Source organism: Poecilia reticulata, linkage group LG23 (genome assembly GCF_000633615.1).
Source record: "Poecilia reticulata strain Guanapo linkage group LG23, Guppy_female_1.0+MT, whole genome shotgun sequence".
NCBI classification, from domain to species: domain Eukaryota; kingdom Metazoa; phylum Chordata; class Actinopteri; order Cyprinodontiformes; family Poeciliidae; genus Poecilia; species Poecilia reticulata.
The window spans coordinates 4,866,686-4,885,585 of NC_024353.1; the positions used below are offsets into that span (position 1 = coordinate 4,866,686).

Below are 18,900 nucleotides of genomic sequence, written 5' to 3' on the forward strand. Positions count from 1 at the left end.
TAGTAAAGCATTACATAACGGCGGTTTCTGATCTGTCCCCCAAATTTGAAACCACCAATGCCTCAATGGTTTGTTAATGAACATTAGTGAACGAAAAGCATGATAAAAATTACACAAAGAAGTGATCAAAAGAAATAAAATTATATATATTTTTTATGTAAAAATAAAAAACTATCAAAATACTAAGGGTGATAATTTAACATAATGTAAGGTGTGTAACATAATTTCTTTCATTATCTGTCATTAACAGTAATATGTCCATTTCCAAAGATCTAACAGTGCATAATTATTATTTGTTTAATTGTAACCGATTCCATAGTGATTTCATATTCACCTAAAATGACTGTATTACCAGTGATCATGGCAGCTCCTCGGGAACAATTTCAGACTCCTGTGCTGTGAGATGAATAGTACTTGGAATTGCAGCCAGACATGATGGATATTATTTTCGGGTGCTCTGGACAGTCTGCTGTCGTTGTGGATACTCTCTGCGGTGAGAATCAGCTTCCCGCCTCCACTCTTTGTTGTTGTGCTTCAAGTGAAAAACCTTTTATTTTTTGTCTGTATTTGAATTTGTATGGGCATTCGGGATTATGTGTTTCTGGCATACCTAAAAGATGATTTAGAGCATTATGCATCGTAATTGTTAAAATGTGCCATTTTTATTGCTCCGTCCTTTGGAAAGTGCATGTTACACAGAAGGCACGCTGGTCAAATTTAAGAGAATCGGTAATTTTTCAGTAAAGGAAGTTGTATTAAAAAAATTATAATATCAATACTGATATTAACATTTCAAGAGAATATAAGAATCGGTTGTTTTATATTGTCATTCCTGTAGTTTTTCCAGATATGGAAAGGTCATGATCAGTAATTTGATGAACTGTATTCATCAGTACCTTCTTCAATTTACTGATTTACTATTTAGATCCATGCTGTGGAATCTGGCTGTTGTCTCAAAGAAATTTGTTTTGCGTATCTGTAACCTTATTGTTTTTGCTTTGTGTTAATCTTATTCTAGTAATAATGATGTTTTTCTCGGCTGCTGTTACCAGGTAATAATAGACTCTGACAATAGGGATTATCCCATCTAACTAATGCAGTGGGAGACTAATCTTGACAGGCTCAGACACTTCCCCCTTCATCACCGCAGCGTTGCAGCACACCGTATGCCACTTCTGCCTTCAGAGCACGTTTTGGCCCAGTCGCCGGCCGGCATCTTTACTTTCATGCTTAATTACCTGCCAAGATAGACTGGTGAGGACATGGAGTCATATACGTCTGTCGTCAATGACACGAATATGTGTTGACAGGGTGGTATTGAACTATGTTTTTTTTTTTTTTTTTTTTTTAGGAAAAAGATGTCTATGTGCCTTTTTTTTTGGTTACTCTATAAAGAAATATTGGAAATTCAGTGACAGGTTGAGCAGCAGTTTTCACCTCAATATTACCGTTGTTTTTGTTTTGTTGTATTTTTTTTCACTTGTTGGAGGATTAATCTAAGTACGAGGGGAAAATTCCTTAACAATGAAGATTTGTTATAGAGGACGAATATGTGTTTAGAAAATATAGGAAGTTGTTTTTAACTCTAAGACATTAAGAGTAATTTAAAAATCTATAGTGACTCTACGACACTCCCAAGTAGATAATAGGTGCAGAAATCCATCATAGGAGATTAATATATATATTTAAGGGATATGATTTATGAAGGATGTGTGATGAGTATAATAACTGTTGGTGTTTAGGACTGTAATGTTTGTGATTAATCTGTTGTACTAAATCTGCAACGGGGAAAATGAATATCCTGTTTGCACCTCATGCTTGGGTCATTTTCTAAGTTCTATCTTTTTAATATTGACAGTATTTAGATTTGTTTTTCCAAAGATTAACATCTGTCCCTTGTTGGTGGACGAGAACAGAATAGCTTTGCATGGTGGTCTAGTCCATTACGCATGCTTTGAATTCTGTTGTAGATCTGCTGATGTGCTTTAAATCATAAACCTTTTGCATGAGGCAGCTGAGTTCAGATTTGCTATCGATTGGAGGCAGCTGCCAAGTTCCTGTTCCCACAAACGTATGAAGAATCAGCCTTTATCGCTGCGCTTGACAGATGATATGAGTTGTTTGTGCTGATATGTTTGTTTTTTGCCAAAAGGAACTTATTAAGGCCATTATTCTTTATTTGCTCTTTGATCTCTTTTGTGCAAAAGACGTCCTATTAGAGCGTTTGCAGTTTAATGTAAAATTATAAACCTAAAACATGCTGATTTTGACCTGGATAAGAGGCTTAACTGGGCTAGCTTTCTTTCTCTGACTTGACTGATGTTGGTCACTAACTGGAGGATGTAGAGTCTTTAAATTATCTATTGTTTTTCCAGTGACCTCATGACAGTGACGGGGTTTAACTTTGTTCCTAGATAGATTTATACAGATCTTAATTCTGCATTGGCTGCAAAGTAGCACTGTTAAACAGTCCTAAATGTATTAGTATTCTATTCTATTCTATTTTTATTCTTTGAAACTATGCATTCAATATGTTGAGCAAGATTTTTACTCTCGCCAGAGAGCAGTTACAAATTTAATGGCTTGGATGTTTTATTTTGTTAGTTGTTTGGTAGATTGTTATTTTTCCCTAGCTTTGTGGAAAAATCTATCATTTTTCCCCTAATTGTTGCCTCAATATAAAACATGGTTGTGTTTAAGATTTTTTTTTATTTTCTCATTTTCACTCTTTTCCTTCTTTTCCTTTGTCTCCAGTGAATGAAGAGGCCCTGAGGAAGAAGATCACTGATGAGCTGTATAAAGACTTGGCGCAAAAGCGGGCCAAAGCAGAGCAAGATATGCAAGCATGGTTGGTGTCCCGCACATTTACACACAAGTTTTCCTTTCAAATTAGAGATGTTTTTTTTCTTCTTTTCTAGATTAATTTTATTTATTTATTTTTTTTAAATCAAAGCCTTGTTTTATCATATGACAGGAAATTAGAGGTGTGCCGATCGATCGGCCACCGATCATAATCGGCCGATTTTCGTGAAAAAGTGTATGATCGGTGATCGCTGATCACGGTCTCTTGTTGCCGATCACACAAACCGATCACCTGCATCTCATTTTGCAGCCTGCTTGTGCAGCTGGTCTCCTCTTTCCTTCACTCTGTGCAAACGCCCAGCAACAAATCCTAAGCGATGTGTAACTATAACGCACTGAGTGAACGGGGAAGTTTGCGTGTTGCGGCGGAAAATTGAAGCAGGTCAAAATGCATCAACACGACGAATCTAATATGGCATAAAAACAATGCCATACTTGACGGAGTTTGGCTACATTGATGCTCACTGCAGTAAAAAAGATATATGGAGGATCAGATAGCAGGTAAACAGCGCACAGCTACAAACACTCACCTGGATTAGCATGATGGTCAGAAAGCTAAACGAATAACCCGAATAAAATAAACAAATAAAATTATTTAAGTCTTCGAGCTGCGATGTAAGACGCTGGTTCTGCTCTCGCTGCTGAACCGCTGCTACGCGCTACAGGTAGTAATATTTCACAAACGGAGCGCCGCTTCTGCTCCACCTGGTAGTGACTCTCACACCGAACCTCTGCTTAAAGCTGCAGCATCTAACTTAAAAAAATAATTTTACATACGTATTAAAACTTTCGCTGTCCTAACATGAGACAGATAATCTCTGAAAAAAATAATCAATCTCCTCCCTGCTCTGCATAATTACTCCGCTCAGTCAGAAACAGCCACTCCGAACTAGCAGTAATCAGCTAGCCGCCATGCTATCAGAAAGTTTTCATTCAGTAACTCTGGATTGTTTATTGTAATGGAACCTGTATTTGCCTTTGAATGTTAAGTTTTATACTTGAATTTTTTGGCAATGTTGAGAGATTTTATTTTGACTCTTTGTATTATTTAGCCTCTTCAGAGCCTTCATATGTTATCAGTCTGTTAAAGATAGTATTACCGATAGCAGTACAATTTGCACAATGCCTGTTTTGTTTTTTTCTTGGAAAAATTTATTAAAAACACGTTTTTGTCTAAATTAAGGTGAATTCATCGTTCCTTTTTCCATGTAATGTAACCGGTAGTGCTTATGATTAAAAAAATAATAATTATGCGATCAGTATTGGTGATCGGCCCTCATGGGTGATCGGAATCGGTATCGGCAGGAAAAAACCTGATCGGCACATCTCTACAGGAAATTATAAGATTTGTGTTTGACTAGTCTGTTATTGTGGGATAACTATCTGGTTTTATTATAAGTGATACTAAATCACAAGGCATGCGTCTAACCACTTAACTATTTGCTCTTTTTTTTTTCTGCTTCCATGCCAGTTCTGTGCTTCAGAATCAAGAAATTGTTTCTTCTTTTTAAAACTTGACCATTTTCCAGTTTCATTAATATTCCAAAAGGTCAGCACCAGACTTTCCGATCCCCACTGTTTCCAATTTACGTCTCTTCCGAAGTACATCAGCACTTTTCCCTCCTTTCCTATCTTCTGTTCTTCTTTACTCTTGTTCCTTTGCAATCAATTAATCATGTCTTGGTAAGGGGAGCACAATGCTGAGATAATTTCCTGGGTGTAGAGGGGGTGATCCATTAGCACAGCCTGATAAAGAAACCTCTTCATGTCCATTCTTTTCTTTTTGCCTTCAGTGAATAATCCTCTGCCTTTTGCTTATGTGTTTATATCTTTTGGCCTGTGCATCCCATATTATCATATCACTGTATTGCTCTGTGTCTTTTAATATGTCTTTATGATAAACAGGGACGCAAAGTAGTACATGCAACTACTGAAGTTATGGGGAAGGGGAAGGGTATTATAATTTTATATGTAACATATTCACAGACATGACTGCATTTTTTTCTTACAGTTTACCTAAATCATTATTTATCTATCCATCCATCCATCCATCCATCCATCCATCCATCCGACTGACCTATCCTTGCATCTACTTTTTTTATCCATTGTATTTCTTTGCACATTTTCCCTTACAAGTCTGTAAGAATGTTCCATGTAATCTGCTGTAAATTGGACATATTTCGTGGGTTTTGAACTGCACTGATTTAACAGCAACATATGACAACCATGCCACCATTTCGGCATTTGATATTTTTGTTGTTTTGATTTTTTTGGGGCACTAGAGAGAGAGACATCTACTCCAGGACATTTTCCTTTAATTCATAACCGCATTGAAGATGTAGAATTTGTCCTTAATATCCTAACATAGGGCCATTAGAGATACTGGAAGGATGTACCAGGAAGACAAACAGGTTTCCTCTTTCAGTGATGATACAAGCCTATTAATCAAAACTCTAAATAAATTGCTGTTCTATTTTCAATAGTTACTTAACTTTATCCTTGGAGATTAAATTTTTTTTGTACAAATGGAGGTAAAAAAAACAAAAAAATGTTTTCCTCATTGGAGCCCTGAGCCTATAATTTAACTGTAGTATAATGGTCCCTGTAGAGATAGCAGAGAAGACACTGAGATGAGATATTTTTTCAGCTAGATTGGAGTAAGGGGTAAAACGCTTTCCTTCTGTGAGTTATAGTGCAATACAGCTCATTTAACAGAACCACTAGGTGCCAGAGCAGTGAAACTGTGAGACGACTGCACAGTGTAAGCACTGAAAAATGAAATATTAGATGGAGATCTTAGTGGATATACAGTGGCTTTGGAAATTCTTCGTACCACTTGAGCGTTTCCAATTAGGCTACTGAAACTCCCAGAGTCTTCAGTATTCTCATGTTGATATTTTAATGTATTGAAATATGGGATAAACAAAAATTAGATGATGGAGTAGAAGGACAAGTGTACATGCTTTAGCAAATTCTTTACAAAAAATGCAATGTGCATTTAAACTTCTACAAGTTTAAAACATTTTCAAATTTTTAAATTATCTTACCTTTTTTATGTCACACAATTATGTGCTACTTTTTATATCGTAATGTGGCAGTTTTGAATTCCTTCACTCAGTCTTCCGCAGTAGTGCAGTGTCAAAAAAAAAAAAAAAAAGTTCTTGCGAATTTGAGGATTTGTGGTGTTTAGATTAGGCACCATTCCATCTGTTTGGCTGTAAGACCATAAATGAACTCCAGAGATCTGGCTTTGCATATTTTGCTCTGGTAGAGAGGAAGTAGGAACTCTGAGCTCCGGGTTTATTTAGGTGCAGCCTAAACTAATTTGTAGAAAGGAGCGGGTGCAGAGAGCAGATTTGCTTCTGCCGCTTCTCTGTGAGGCATCCGAGCAGAACGCCACAGAAAAGGATGATAGGGAAGGTGGGATGAGAGTAAAAAAAAAAAAAAACTCATACTCACCCGTCTCTTCTTCCTCAACTCGGTGCATCCTTTATCGCTGTTTGTACCAGTTCTTCGTCTTTTGACTTTCTCAGACACTTTCGACCTCTTAGCTCTTGTCTTTTCCTTCTGTTCTTCCATTTTTGCTGTTATTCAGTGTTGCTCCATTTCTCTAATTTCCTTCATGTTGGTAATATTCCAGCCTTTTTTTTAATTAAACTCACTCCCTCTGTGAATATGGGTTGAGTTTGAGTGTCCAGCTCAAACACTAAAAGGTTAGTTGTATTTGTCAAAATTCAGTCCATTTCTTCAACATTTATTCAAGCAGCTTGTGTGATATAATTGCATGTCTGATTTAAGAGTGAGAACACTGACCTTCTCTGAGAGTTTTTGACTCATTTCACATTTAAACAGCCGCCCTTTTAAATTCTTTGTTAGTTCTAGATTAGCCTGAGCGAGCTTCAACTTCAAATTTCTTCTTTTTGTCTTAACATCAGTTCACTATGCTCCTACTCAGAAATCCTCCATTAGGTCATGAAGAAGCAAAGTTGTTTAATCTGATTGGCTATTACCCTGTCAGAAAAACTCTGGATGTCTTTACATCAGTGACGCTGCATCAGTTAAATGTTAAATGTTAGGTTTACATACCTTTTGCATTTTAGACCTGCTTCACTGATTGCTTCAACCGGAGGATGTTGCCTTCTTTTAATCGAAGAAATAATAATTTACTTCAATTATGGGATTCTAAGTGCAGTGTACATTAAAAACTTGGAAGCAAAACAATGAGATTTATTGTTCAGCAGAAAGCAGTTGACTTTTGTTGTTCTTATTCTATCATCCAGAGTATAACTTTATTGCACTGCTGTATAATCAGATGCAGTGTATGCATGTGTTCATGTGTGTGTCGGGGAGAACGGATGAGTCATTAAATATTCATAGACAGCATTCTACGACATTATTCGTACCATCAATATTGCAGTGGGTGCTTAAATGCTTTGTTTCCAGGGACCTGGGTTGAGCCTGGACTGGTATGCTGGTCTGGCTGAATGCACTGTGCATTACTTTTCAGTAAAAGGTGGAGAACAGCAAGGAGAAATGGGGGACAGATGTTAATTTCTTGTTTGTCATACATGTTGTGACTTATTAACTCAGATGTTTAGTAATGTACTCAAATATTTTTTTTCGAGGAAGCTTTTCTCTTTTGATCTGGTGTCAAAGCTTATGGATTTTCATTTCAGCCACATTTAGAAGTACAGAGAGATGGATCTGTGAGGTTCAGCAATCACCGTGCTCTCTGTTAAGCATGGTGGAGAAGATGTGATGCTGTGGGCCTCTATCTTTAAAATATCATTGTTATAGTCATGCAATCCTTGTTAAAATTGAGTTCTTATAGTATAGTAGTATGGAAACAAGCTTCCCTAGGGAAGATATTGAGTGGCTGGCTGGTTCTGCAGATATTCAACACTCCTCAATTCTGCACATTAAAGGAGACATTTTGACATCAAAAGTCCCCAAAGAAAGAAGCAGTGTTGTATCATTTCTAGATGCTTTTAGTTTGTGCTTACCCTGCATTGCTGCATTTGTTCTAATGGACTTAATCCTTATATTTATTACAGTATGTTTCCTTTCCTTTTTGAGGACACCTCCAGAAAGTAGCATGCAGCTACTCTGGTATATCAAACACACTACACCCCAATTTTCTCTTCTTCAAATGAATGAAATCTCACCGATTCTGTTTTCCAACTGGCTGTTGGATGACTCGGTCCAGTTAACAATCAAAACAACAGTTAATTAGCCAAGATTATCCTCTTAAGTCTTCTCAGTGCCAGGCTAAAACAGAAAAAAAAAAGAAAATCATCCACTTATTCTCTAAAGATATGATACTTTTTCATTCTGCCTCTTAGCTACAGTGTTTGCTCTCTCCGTCTGAGTCAACCATTGTCTACGTCAACGCCCCCCTTTCTCTCCCAGTGCCAATCTTCTACAGTCAGATGAAAAATGTGCCCAATATCCCAGAGACAGTGCAATAATGACTGGAAAGCAATAGAGGTGAAGCAGACAGATAGCATCTCGCTAGTGATAGCAGTCTTTGCTTGGGTTAGCACTTGTGAGCGAGTCAATAGACTCTTTTTTTTTTTTCCACCCATACTTTCCTTTTCTCCTGGAAATCTTCTCTTTCCAGATCAGATTATAGTTTTGGGTCACATGTGACTTTTCGGTTGATCTGTCGGGCCTCAAATAAACAAATGAATAAATACATTTTGTCAAGTTGATGTTAATTTTGTTTCCCTTTGGGCCTAGCAAATAAATTCATTTAAACAAATTGTGTGTTGAATTGAAAAAAAAAAATCGCAGACATGAAAATATGGAATCCTCAATGTTTCTTGGTTATGCTTTTGGCAAAAAGTAATTTTTTTGGTTGTTGATGTTCTGCGGGACTTCACAAAACAAATAAAAGAATGAATTTAGGTGATTTTTTTTTTTTGTTTGTTTTATTAATTTTTTAGCCAGTGCAGACTTTGTTCAGACGTTGTTGTTCCTCTTCTAAAAAACCCTAAAACAAAACATAAACACAATCAAATCCAGTTTTGCAGAAACAAAAATATATTTTCGTGGTTTCCTGTTGTGAATTCAATGCAATTAAAACAAAAAATTAATAGAACCACGTTGCAGGTTAGCGCCGTATCACAGTGTGGCCTTTTCCTAATAAATGCTTTCTTCAAACACTTGCATATCAAGCGATTTAAACATTTATTTTAGCTGCAACGCATCCGGTACATTATGGAAACTCAATTGTGATGAAACATTTTTTTTTATCTGATGTTTTTTCTTCCTATATGTTCAGCTAAAAGCATATTGGTAAAAAAAAAAAAAAAGGCATGTCAAAAGGTTGAACCGGCTACATTTGCTGGCCCACACAAGTACCATCAAAACTACTTTTCCAAGAAGAATCTTGTTTACTGTTCTCTTTCAGTCCAAGTTGTAGCAGCAGTCTAAGCGTCTTGAGTAGAGGTAGCTTAGATGCATTAGCGGCACACAGGCGGGGAGGCGTGGATTGTGGGGGAAATGGTGAATGTAAAAGGCCATTAGGAGGCTCCCCATGTGTCTGTGTGTGTGTGAGTCAGAGCCTGATGATGGATGGAGTGTGCTGACGTGTGCAGCCCAGTGGACTGTGAGACTGGACATGGCTGGTCTCTCTCTGTCTCCCTCCGTCTCTCCCCCTCTCTCCCACTCTCTATCTCCCTCCTCTGTTGCTTCACTTCCTCAGGGCCAAACATGTCATGTTGCCACTGCTCACACTTTCTCTTTAATTTCACCCGTTTTCTTTCCGTCCCCCGCCCCTCCCGCCCTCTCTTTAAATCCTCCGACATTTAGTTGCGATGCGGGGCCGTTTTAAGACTTCAGGCGTATACGCGAATTACTCCTACCTGTCATCTTTTCAAAGCTACAGGTATGTAGGTGATCTGCTTTTAGCAGTCTGTCCATCACCATTCATCACTGTCTGCATGTTGTCTACACTCACACCTGACTGAGGAAGTAAATGAGATTTTTTCTAATAAAAGATGAAAACCTATCACTTTGACAGATTAGTGTGTGCTTGTAACGGGAAGAATAGCAGAGCTAAGAGGTAGAAAACTTATATAACATTCACGCCTGGAACCATGCATTAGTGGATATGTAAATTCCCATAATGAGGAGTCGAAAAACCTGAGAAGGCTCTAAATGAATTATAACTTATGTGTTCAAATCCCTACGGGGGTTTAAAAGGATAACTATTTTAAAAGTAGTGTCATTGTTCTACAATTTCCCAATCTTATCTGGAGGAAATTTGTTTTTAATTGGGCCCCTGTTTTGGAACTGTGCCATACAGTCAATATTTTCAGCTGGCCTCTGCCGTGGTCATCAGATGTATCTGTTGTGCATCTCTCCTCATCCTTCTCAGGCTGATGTTTATGAAGATCTCCCTCGCCTTCATTGAATTTGCCATAATTCACTCCATTGCTCGCTCCGTCAGCTCTGTGTTTATTCTGCCTCGGCTTGACTGTTTGATATCAGACACAAGATCACTTTTAGGGGTTTCAGGGATGTTCTTCCTTATTCAATCAAGCACACTGTCACCTAGTTGGAACTGTGTTGCTAGGCAACTAGGACAACCCAGTGGCCGGGTTCAAATACTGGTCCTCTCGTCTGCAGAGATTTTGCTGCGTCTGTTGAGAACACCGCCTCTCAGAATTGATCACTGCCATCGATAATCAAATAGATCTTCTTTGTAATCACTTAAATTTGTTATAAACCCTCTCACAGACGTTCTCACGATTTTAGGTTTGCCTTTTGAACTTTTTCAGTGCTCATCTGTTACTCCTCAGTGCTGTCCTTCATTGCAACTTTTTAAAAATGACAAGGACATGTAAAGAAAGAAAAGCAAAACTGTAGGTGGCTCCAATCACCTGCATGACGACAGATTGACTGGTAGCGATGCAGACTGCTTTTACAAACATTTGCTGAAAAATGGGTCACTCTTCGGAGATCGGTGAATTTCAGGTCGCCGCCATGGTGGAGGCCTGCATGTCACGCAGCGACGGGACTCTAAAACAATGCAGATGCGTTGCCTGGAGTGATCAACTCTGTGTAGTTGATCTTAGTATTGTGTTTGACATCGATGCCAAGCTTTGCACCAGTCCATTTTGGGAAATTTTGTCTTATTTGGGCTGTTGCCACCATGTTGCTCTAATGTTGTGATGGGAGGAACAAGTGAGCACCACCTTCACTAATGCTCTGGAGTCAGTTGGTGCTTTCATTAAGCATCGCTGACTGTTTAAAAAAAGCCATTATTGTCAAAAATTACCAGTAGCACATGTTAAGAGCACAAATTCTTGGTACCAAACGATCACCATCCTTGGTTATCCTGTGCACTAAATCCTCTTCCTGCATTATTTAAAGCTAGAGCAGGAAATGTTGGGGAATGCGCAAGCATCATATATTATCATTCTATCTAAGTTTTATTCTAACAGTATTTATATTCTATTTATTGATCCTACCCAGGTACGATGCAGAGAAGGCCCGGGCATCAGCGCAGGCTCAAGCTGACACTCAGGCCAAAGTCCAGGAAGAAATATCCAGGATCCTGTCTGTGGAGCGAGCCCTCACCCAAGACAGCCTCCAGCAAGCGATCATTAGGGAGAGGATCAGCAGTGAGGATGAGAAGCTTCGTGCTCAGCTACTCGTAAGTGTTCTTTCTAATATATTGCACAGCAGCTAAAGTGAATGTCACTTTCAAGATGCTGCATTGTTTTGTTTTTTTTACCTAAGTGTATAGATTGTTTTTGAGTAGTAGAGATGTGAGTTTGCTCAATTTCGATTTCCGTTCCCTACATATGCTTTGTGAAGAGATTTTTATTGACATTATTTCTACCACTTTCTGCTTTGTAAGTGTATTCTTATTGTGGTTAAGAGGAGTGATTGGAATGATTTTAAAGAGGATGTCATGCAAAGTTGACTCTTCAGAGCTTTATGTTATAAAATGTCACTATATAGCTGGAAAACACATAGTACACCTCCTTAAAAATTGCTTGTGATTATTCTTTCAATAATCGGGCGTTCTTTCACAAGTTTCTTACAACCGTATAGCCTATGGAGTGGCAGCATCATGCTGTGTCAGCAGCAGGAAGTGCTGTGACTCAGGGTAGACGTAAAAAATAATGCATCTGTATAAGTAAATAAGCGTCCTGGATGAAAACCTGCTCCAGAGCGCTCTTGACCTCAAACTGGGAACAAGGTTTATCTCTCATCAGGGCAAGCTTATGCAGTGTTTTAAGCTTTGAAGTGTTTGGTGTTGGCAGCGCTACACGACCGGCACTGTGGCAAATCTTGAGTTTGTTGTGGTGCAGCGGATATCTTTAAGGACTAATTCAATTAAATACTTAGACTGTCTCATCTCACTACCACAAATACACACGCAGTAGTCCTCAAAGCTTCATCTGTGTACAACAAAGTCAAAGGACCTGCACAGTTTATTGTAAACATCATACAGTAAGCGAAACTATTTGATGTAGCTTCATATTGTCTCGGGCAAATCTTACTCTGTTCATCCCTCGATTGTTATAAAGAATGTTTTCATTTTGTGTCTTTCTTTTTTTTCCTCTCTAAATTGCCTTCGCAAACAATTTCAGATGAGCATTCTTACCACATGCAGGCATTGTATTGTTTACTAAAGAAAACACATTTTCCCTGGAGTGTGGCCACTGTTTACAGGCCTATGCTATTGATTATATAGCTCATTTCACACGCTTATCGCAGTAATAGAAAAATGAATCATTTTGTTGTGACGGAGTAAGAGTGAAGCATGGACTTGATTCCCACCATTGGACAAGTATGTGATGAATCCCTCATATGGAACCGAACTCAAACTGAAAACAAAGGCGACGAGAGAGGAATGTTGAGGGAGGTGAAACCATGGTTTGATGTTCTTTTCCTGTAAGTGTCTACAAAGAAACTTTCTTAAGGAATTTGGTTTGTGTAATTTAATTGCACTGAAGATGGAGACCGTAATAAGGAAGGGTAAGAAAATAATATTTGCTTTCCACGTGTTAAATATAAAGCTGCAGTTAGTTAATTTACAAAGCAGTGCCTGCAGCTTTCTAGAGTTCTTAATCTCAAAATTGAAATATGTTTTTTATGAAACACCTAAAGTAGATTCCCTCTATAAGGCAATCTACTTTATTTATCAAACAGTACAGTATGCTCAATTAATTATTCAGAGTAGATAAAAAAAAATCTGTATCTAAGGAAACCCAGCAGATGGCATCGAGTCACTGACTTGCAGCACTTCACTCTTTCTGGATGAGCACGTAGTGACAATCGCTTGTCGTTGACTATACAGCCGTCCCTTACACCGAGTATGCATGTAGCGACAGTGGAGAGGAAAAACTACCCTCTAACGGGAAGAAACCTCAAACAGAACGTGTCTCAGTACAAGAGGCCAACTGCCACGGCCAACTTGGGGTTTGAGAAGACAAACCTGAATCTTCACTCCAGTCTCCACCCATGCCTGATGCCTCTTTTGGGGCAACTACAGAGTGGGAGAGAGTTCATCCCAATTGGAGGAGTTGGGTTTAGATTTGAAATCATCAAATGCTAAAATTCCAGATAACAAAGCCCTCAAGATCATAGGGGTACACAAACACTCCACCGCATTAAAGTGGCAATTCAATGTAGGGTACCACGATTGTTTGTGTTTATCCAAGTGCAAATATATATGGCTACCCCTGTGTACACTGTGATGGTATTTGATGTTCCTCAAAGAGACTACTTTTAGGTCATTAGCAGACTTTCAAACTACACACAGCTTTACAGAATAAACTTTGCCTTCAATCAGTTTACTTATATAAATCTTTAATTATTTTGTGAGTTTCTGCGTCAGGTTAATTGGCCTCTCCAAATTGCCCCAAGGTGTGAGTGTGTGTGTGCATGGTTGTGTGTCTTGTGTGTCTCTGTGTTGCCCTGCGACAGACTGGCGACCTGTCCAGGGTGACCCCGCCTCTCGCCCGGTACGCTAGCTGGAGATGGGCACCAGCAACCCTCCCGACCCCACTGAGGGACAAGGGTGTAAGAAAATGGATGGATGGATGGAATTTCCCTTCCAGTTTTTTTCTCTGCCTCCTCACAGTAGGAATAATGTAGATGAAGAATTATTGTCAGACAGTTTTTTTTTTTTTTTGCTGTTTTAAAACGCGCCACACGCACTGTGAGTCTGTGTGATAATTTCTTCCATATGAGTGTCCTTTGGAGTGCTGAAGTTTTAATAGAATCCGACGGGTTATCAGTGGAGGTGCAGTGCGGTTTGCAGCACTCGTGTAATTGTCAAGCCAGACGCTTCCACACAGCCAATGTTCTTTTCAACTGGAAATTGACTTTTTTTTTTGCGTTCTTTAAAGACAGCCTCTCACCCAAGACGTCTCCCTCCCTTTGTCATGTCTCTCTGTGTTCGTCAAACTCCAGGATTGCCTGCTAACCAGAGCGAACTCATTTTTGATGAAACATAAAACATGTTTGTCTTTTGTGTGTCTGTGTGTGTCTGTGTGCTACATTACATTATTCCTGCCTCTTTTGTGTTTTAGTGTGCGACTTAATTTTTCAGCTTATTCCTTCTTACTAAAAAGGAGCAGAAAGACTAGCTTCTACGATACTCAACTTTAAACTTAAACTTGAATTTTGACTTCTTTTTCTTTCAGTTTTACAGGAGTTGATTTTTAACCACACCTCTTATCAAGTGTGGTTTCATACAGGTTTTTTTACCTGTAAGAAAACCACTTTCATACAGGTAATGCGTAAAAATGAAATGCACATCATTGTGCCGCACGTAAGCATCTGTACCTGCCTAAAAATGAGAACTAGGTCTACTTTACAAAGTCAATAAATTAAAAATACATAAACATCTAAGAATGTTTATGATTTGTTTTACTAAACACAATATTTATTTGCTGATGGAGATGTAAAGGAAGATTTTCCATAGTTTTTTTTGTTTTGTTTTGTTTTGTTTTACAATGTAAACGAGCTCTAGGACCAGCTATCATCTTGAAGGTTTCACTCAGTAACCCTAAAAAAAAAAATGGCATAAGAAGTTTGTTTGGAAGAGTTGAGGTGAGATGTGAAACTTAAAAATACTTTATTAGTAGCTGTTATACATGTTACTTCAATTAGTTTGAAGTATTACTTATGAAGATATTTACTTGTATGATCGTTCCATGCCAAAAAAACCCCCCCGTTAATTCAAACAAAAAAATAAGTAATGACATTCAGGCTGGATAGGGTATGTAAACTCCACCAGAATTGAACATTATCACTGGAAAAACAAATCTGTGTACACAGACAGAGCTGTCTTATTGCAGCGCTGTTGTGTTCCTCTTTCAGCATGTATCGATTTGTCCCGCTCATTAAGGTACAGGTCACGGTGAGTGGTAGGACCCCATACGTTCCCTACTTCTTCTCTCACAATGAGAGCGAGGCTATGAGCAGTTATGCCTCCCCATGCTCACCTATAATGGCCTTAGCCTCGGCTTGCACAGCCACACCAATTACAGCGACATCCATCCTAGAGATTTGACTCGAGACTTTGGCGCACACAAAGATTGGTTAGCATTTGTTTTATTGATTTGTTGAACTTTTTTTTTTTTTTTTTTACAGTAGAATTAAAACGTTACAAATCCGGCCATCAAACTGTTGGGTTTTTTTTAGATGCTGAGTTAAAATAAGGTCCCTCTTGATTTAGGGAGAATTCTTGAGAGAACAAACAAACCTGTGGTTTCATTTCCTTAGAAAACTTCATTTTTAGCTTTTGGTCACATTTTGTAATTTTCTCCAGAAATGTAAAATCTTAAAAGAATATGTTTTATTTTGGGTTTGTGTTGTGATGGAGGTCTTGGGCAATATGGAAGGATACATTGATCAATTCTGCACTAGTGAGTTTAGGCCCCTTGACTTTCAAACTTTATATCTCAAGTAAATGGTATCGAGGCAACATAAATGAAATGTAAAATTTATAATAAAACAACTTGGAAAAAAAACCATTATTATAAAAAACATTTTAGTTTTCTTTATGTGGCTCTGGATATGATCTTCCAGAGCCACATACATCCTGCGAAATTTGTCAGTCAGGATTTCACCATAAATTACTGCTCCAATTTAGGTTATGAAATTGAAGCACAACTTTTAAAGAGATTTTTAAAATGCTAAGAAAACTCATATTTGGTAACTTGAATATTTATATATTCCTTGCAAACCAAAACCTTCCATTAAAGGAGGTTAATTTTATTTGAAAAAGATTAGCAAATTGGCCTTTTTTCTTTTTTCATGTACAACTTTATCTGTCAGTTGCTTGAGCTCTGCTGGGGGGTTTCCACAAGGAACATTGATCATAATCTTAGTAACACTAATTATATATAGATTGTATACATGTTTCATGATTAAGTCCCATTCGTAGTCGGGGTGCTAGATGATTTGTGCCACCCCAGTAGGAATTCTTTTCTCTGTCATTCCCTTCCTTGTCAGGTTGACTGGCAGCCACCAGCCAACAAGTCTACCGGTAATTGAAACTTCACACCATTGTAGGCAGGGCTGTTTGTTGTCGTCGTTGGTAATGTTGGGTTTCTGGGGTTCTGTTGTCTGCAGGGAAAACGTTCGACATCAGTGGTCACACATGTAATGCCACTCGGGGAGGGCCACAGCAAAGAAAATTGGAACAAAGGAATACAACAAACATGGGGTTTGTTAGAAGTCTACCATGTAAGAAAGAACAAAATGCGTTTATAAAAGAAATTTGAGGGGGAAAAAAAAAATGTCTGCTTTAAAAATGATGGTTCTTTTAAAAATATTTTGATAAAAATGTTTATGGTTCCAGTTTTTTTGGCTCCATCTACAAAAGTGCAAAGTCTGAGAAATACTGTAATCGGGAATGGAAGGGAGTGTTGTCAGGGGAGAAAAGGTGTTAGTCGACAGTGGCTGTATTACGTCTAGTTTTACAAATGGATACTAAATTACAAATATTCACAACATTTCGTTGCGTTGTTTTGTCTCTTATAGTTGGTTGGCTTTCTAATGCGGTTGTCATCTTTCCCCATTTTTAAGATGCTAGACTAGGAGAGAAAATACCCATAACTCTATTAAGCCAGCTTTTTTTTTTGGTTGTACACAGCAGATTTAAAGTTGATTATAAAGGCAACACTGATTTCCCTTGAATACAAAGCAAATAACATGAATATAAACAGATGATCTAGTAAATAATATGTTGACATTTACTATAATACGTATCGACTCACAAGAGCCATGCAAGTCCCAGATTCATCCTACATACACCTGTCAGTCCACACATCTTTATTTTAATGAAATAATAGACCTCTGCCATTCTCTTTTTATTTTCAACAATTCCTTTCCCCACGGAGCCACACTGGTCCATTGTTTAATCAATCACTGGTCATAGCATCTCACCCAGAAACAGGGCTCTAACCCTCAGGCGGACTTTTCAATCAAACCCAAAGTCATCAATCTTTCCTCACTCCAAACATTGGTTTGGGTGGTGTAAGGTGATTTTGTCTACTTCCGGTAACTGGTTCCAAACAGTTAAATTGTACATTTACTTTGTCCTACTTTTCTTGGCACCTAATGTCATGATAACAAAGCTTTCAGGGTGCAGATTTACTCCAATGGCCCTGGTGGCAAATTGTTTTGGAATTAATTTAAATTTAGCATAACTCAATTAACATTAAGAATGTGCAACAAACTGCTTTTTAGTGTCAACTTGTGTTTCAGTGGGATTCTCTACAGATACTCAAACTCCCATGTACTTTTTTTTAATAAACTAAGAAAAACTTTTGACTACAGAAAAACTATGTTGTATCTGACTACAGTGGAAGCTGAACTTTATATGAAAAAGCGCGACTTATATTCCACAAAGTACGTTAAGTACAGAAAAAAAAGTTACTTTGCAAAAGTAAATTTGCACTATATTAGTTTCTTCTGGATAATGTTTGGTAAGGAGCTATCACTTACCTTACTTCGTGTGTGAAGTTTCATCTTTTTCATTGCTTTGTCTTGAAGCATGTTCATTCCACAATTTTTCACACAACGTCAGGAGTCCTGCACCCATTTGCCTGGCTTGAGCTACCCAGATACCATCCCAGTATTAGGGGTAGACATGAGGTTAGGCTTTAATTGGCAGGGCCTGTTGCTGGCAATCTGCACCTGGCACTCACCCGCTCACATAATTGGCACTACAGGCTTCCAGCAGCAGGGCCTGGGTATAAATTTGCTTCGACTGATGGATGGATACTGGAGTCCGGACAGCCTATTTCTGACAAGAGAACTTGTACAGTCAATTTACTGCTCCAGCTTCACAGGGTGGTGGGTCCATTTATTATGCATATATTCATCCTCATTTGTACTAAACATTCTGGGAAGTGATGCTAAATCATGTCAGATTTGTGTGTGTAAAGAAATAATTCAATGTGTGTACGGCAAACAACAGCTACCTTACTCAGCAACTCTTGTGTTGCAAATTTTCTATATTTGCTCAGCAAATATAGAAAATGTTGTCAGCAAGGCCAGAAAAATTTTAAAAAAAAAAGTGTTTTAAGTCTGATTTTTGATTATGTTTTCCAATGCTTTCTTTAAATCATAATATGTGCTTCATTGTTTATATCCATATATGTACCCTGGTTTCAAAATTGTCATATTTAATATAGTTTTGCTTTGCTTCTGTCTCTGGGAGGTAGGTTTTAAGTTAAAAGTTTTGTAAAATAGCCAAGTGCATATAATGTCATTTCAACATTAATATCTAAACACACAGGTAACTCGATCTTTTTATCTGGTCTTTTTCATATTAGTTGTTTTTCTGTGTTTTTTTGAGAGCAGTATTAATGTGGTTTTAAGGAAGGGAACAGTCAGCTTAGCTAATGGTGTTTGAGGGAGAAATTGAGTCCTCTGCAAAGGAAAGAACCAATATGTAAAAAGCTAATTTTACTTCACAAATTAACTTTTCAATAAAGTCACTTATAATGTGAAACTCCAAAACAGCATTTAAAGCAATATGCAAGTAGGAACATTTAA

The 18,900-nt window shown here is 37.9% G+C and overlaps 1 protein-coding gene across 3 annotated transcripts in view; it reads left to right on the forward strand.

Annotated features, from left to right (window-relative positions):
• chchd3a (coiled-coil-helix-coiled-coil-helix domain containing 3a) overlaps positions 1-18,900 on the forward strand; it is a 63,662-nt gene that overhangs the window by 7,990 nt on the left and 36,772 nt on the right. For all 3 annotated transcript variants that reach the window (XM_008400671.1, XM_008400672.2, XM_008400673.1), the window contains 2 exons: positions 2,755-2,848; positions 11,344-11,524. In XM_008400671.1, coding sequence (XP_008398893.1) covers positions 2,755-2,848; positions 11,344-11,524 — 275 coding nt within the window. The remainder of the gene's footprint in view (positions 1-2,754; positions 2,849-11,343; positions 11,525-18,900) is intronic.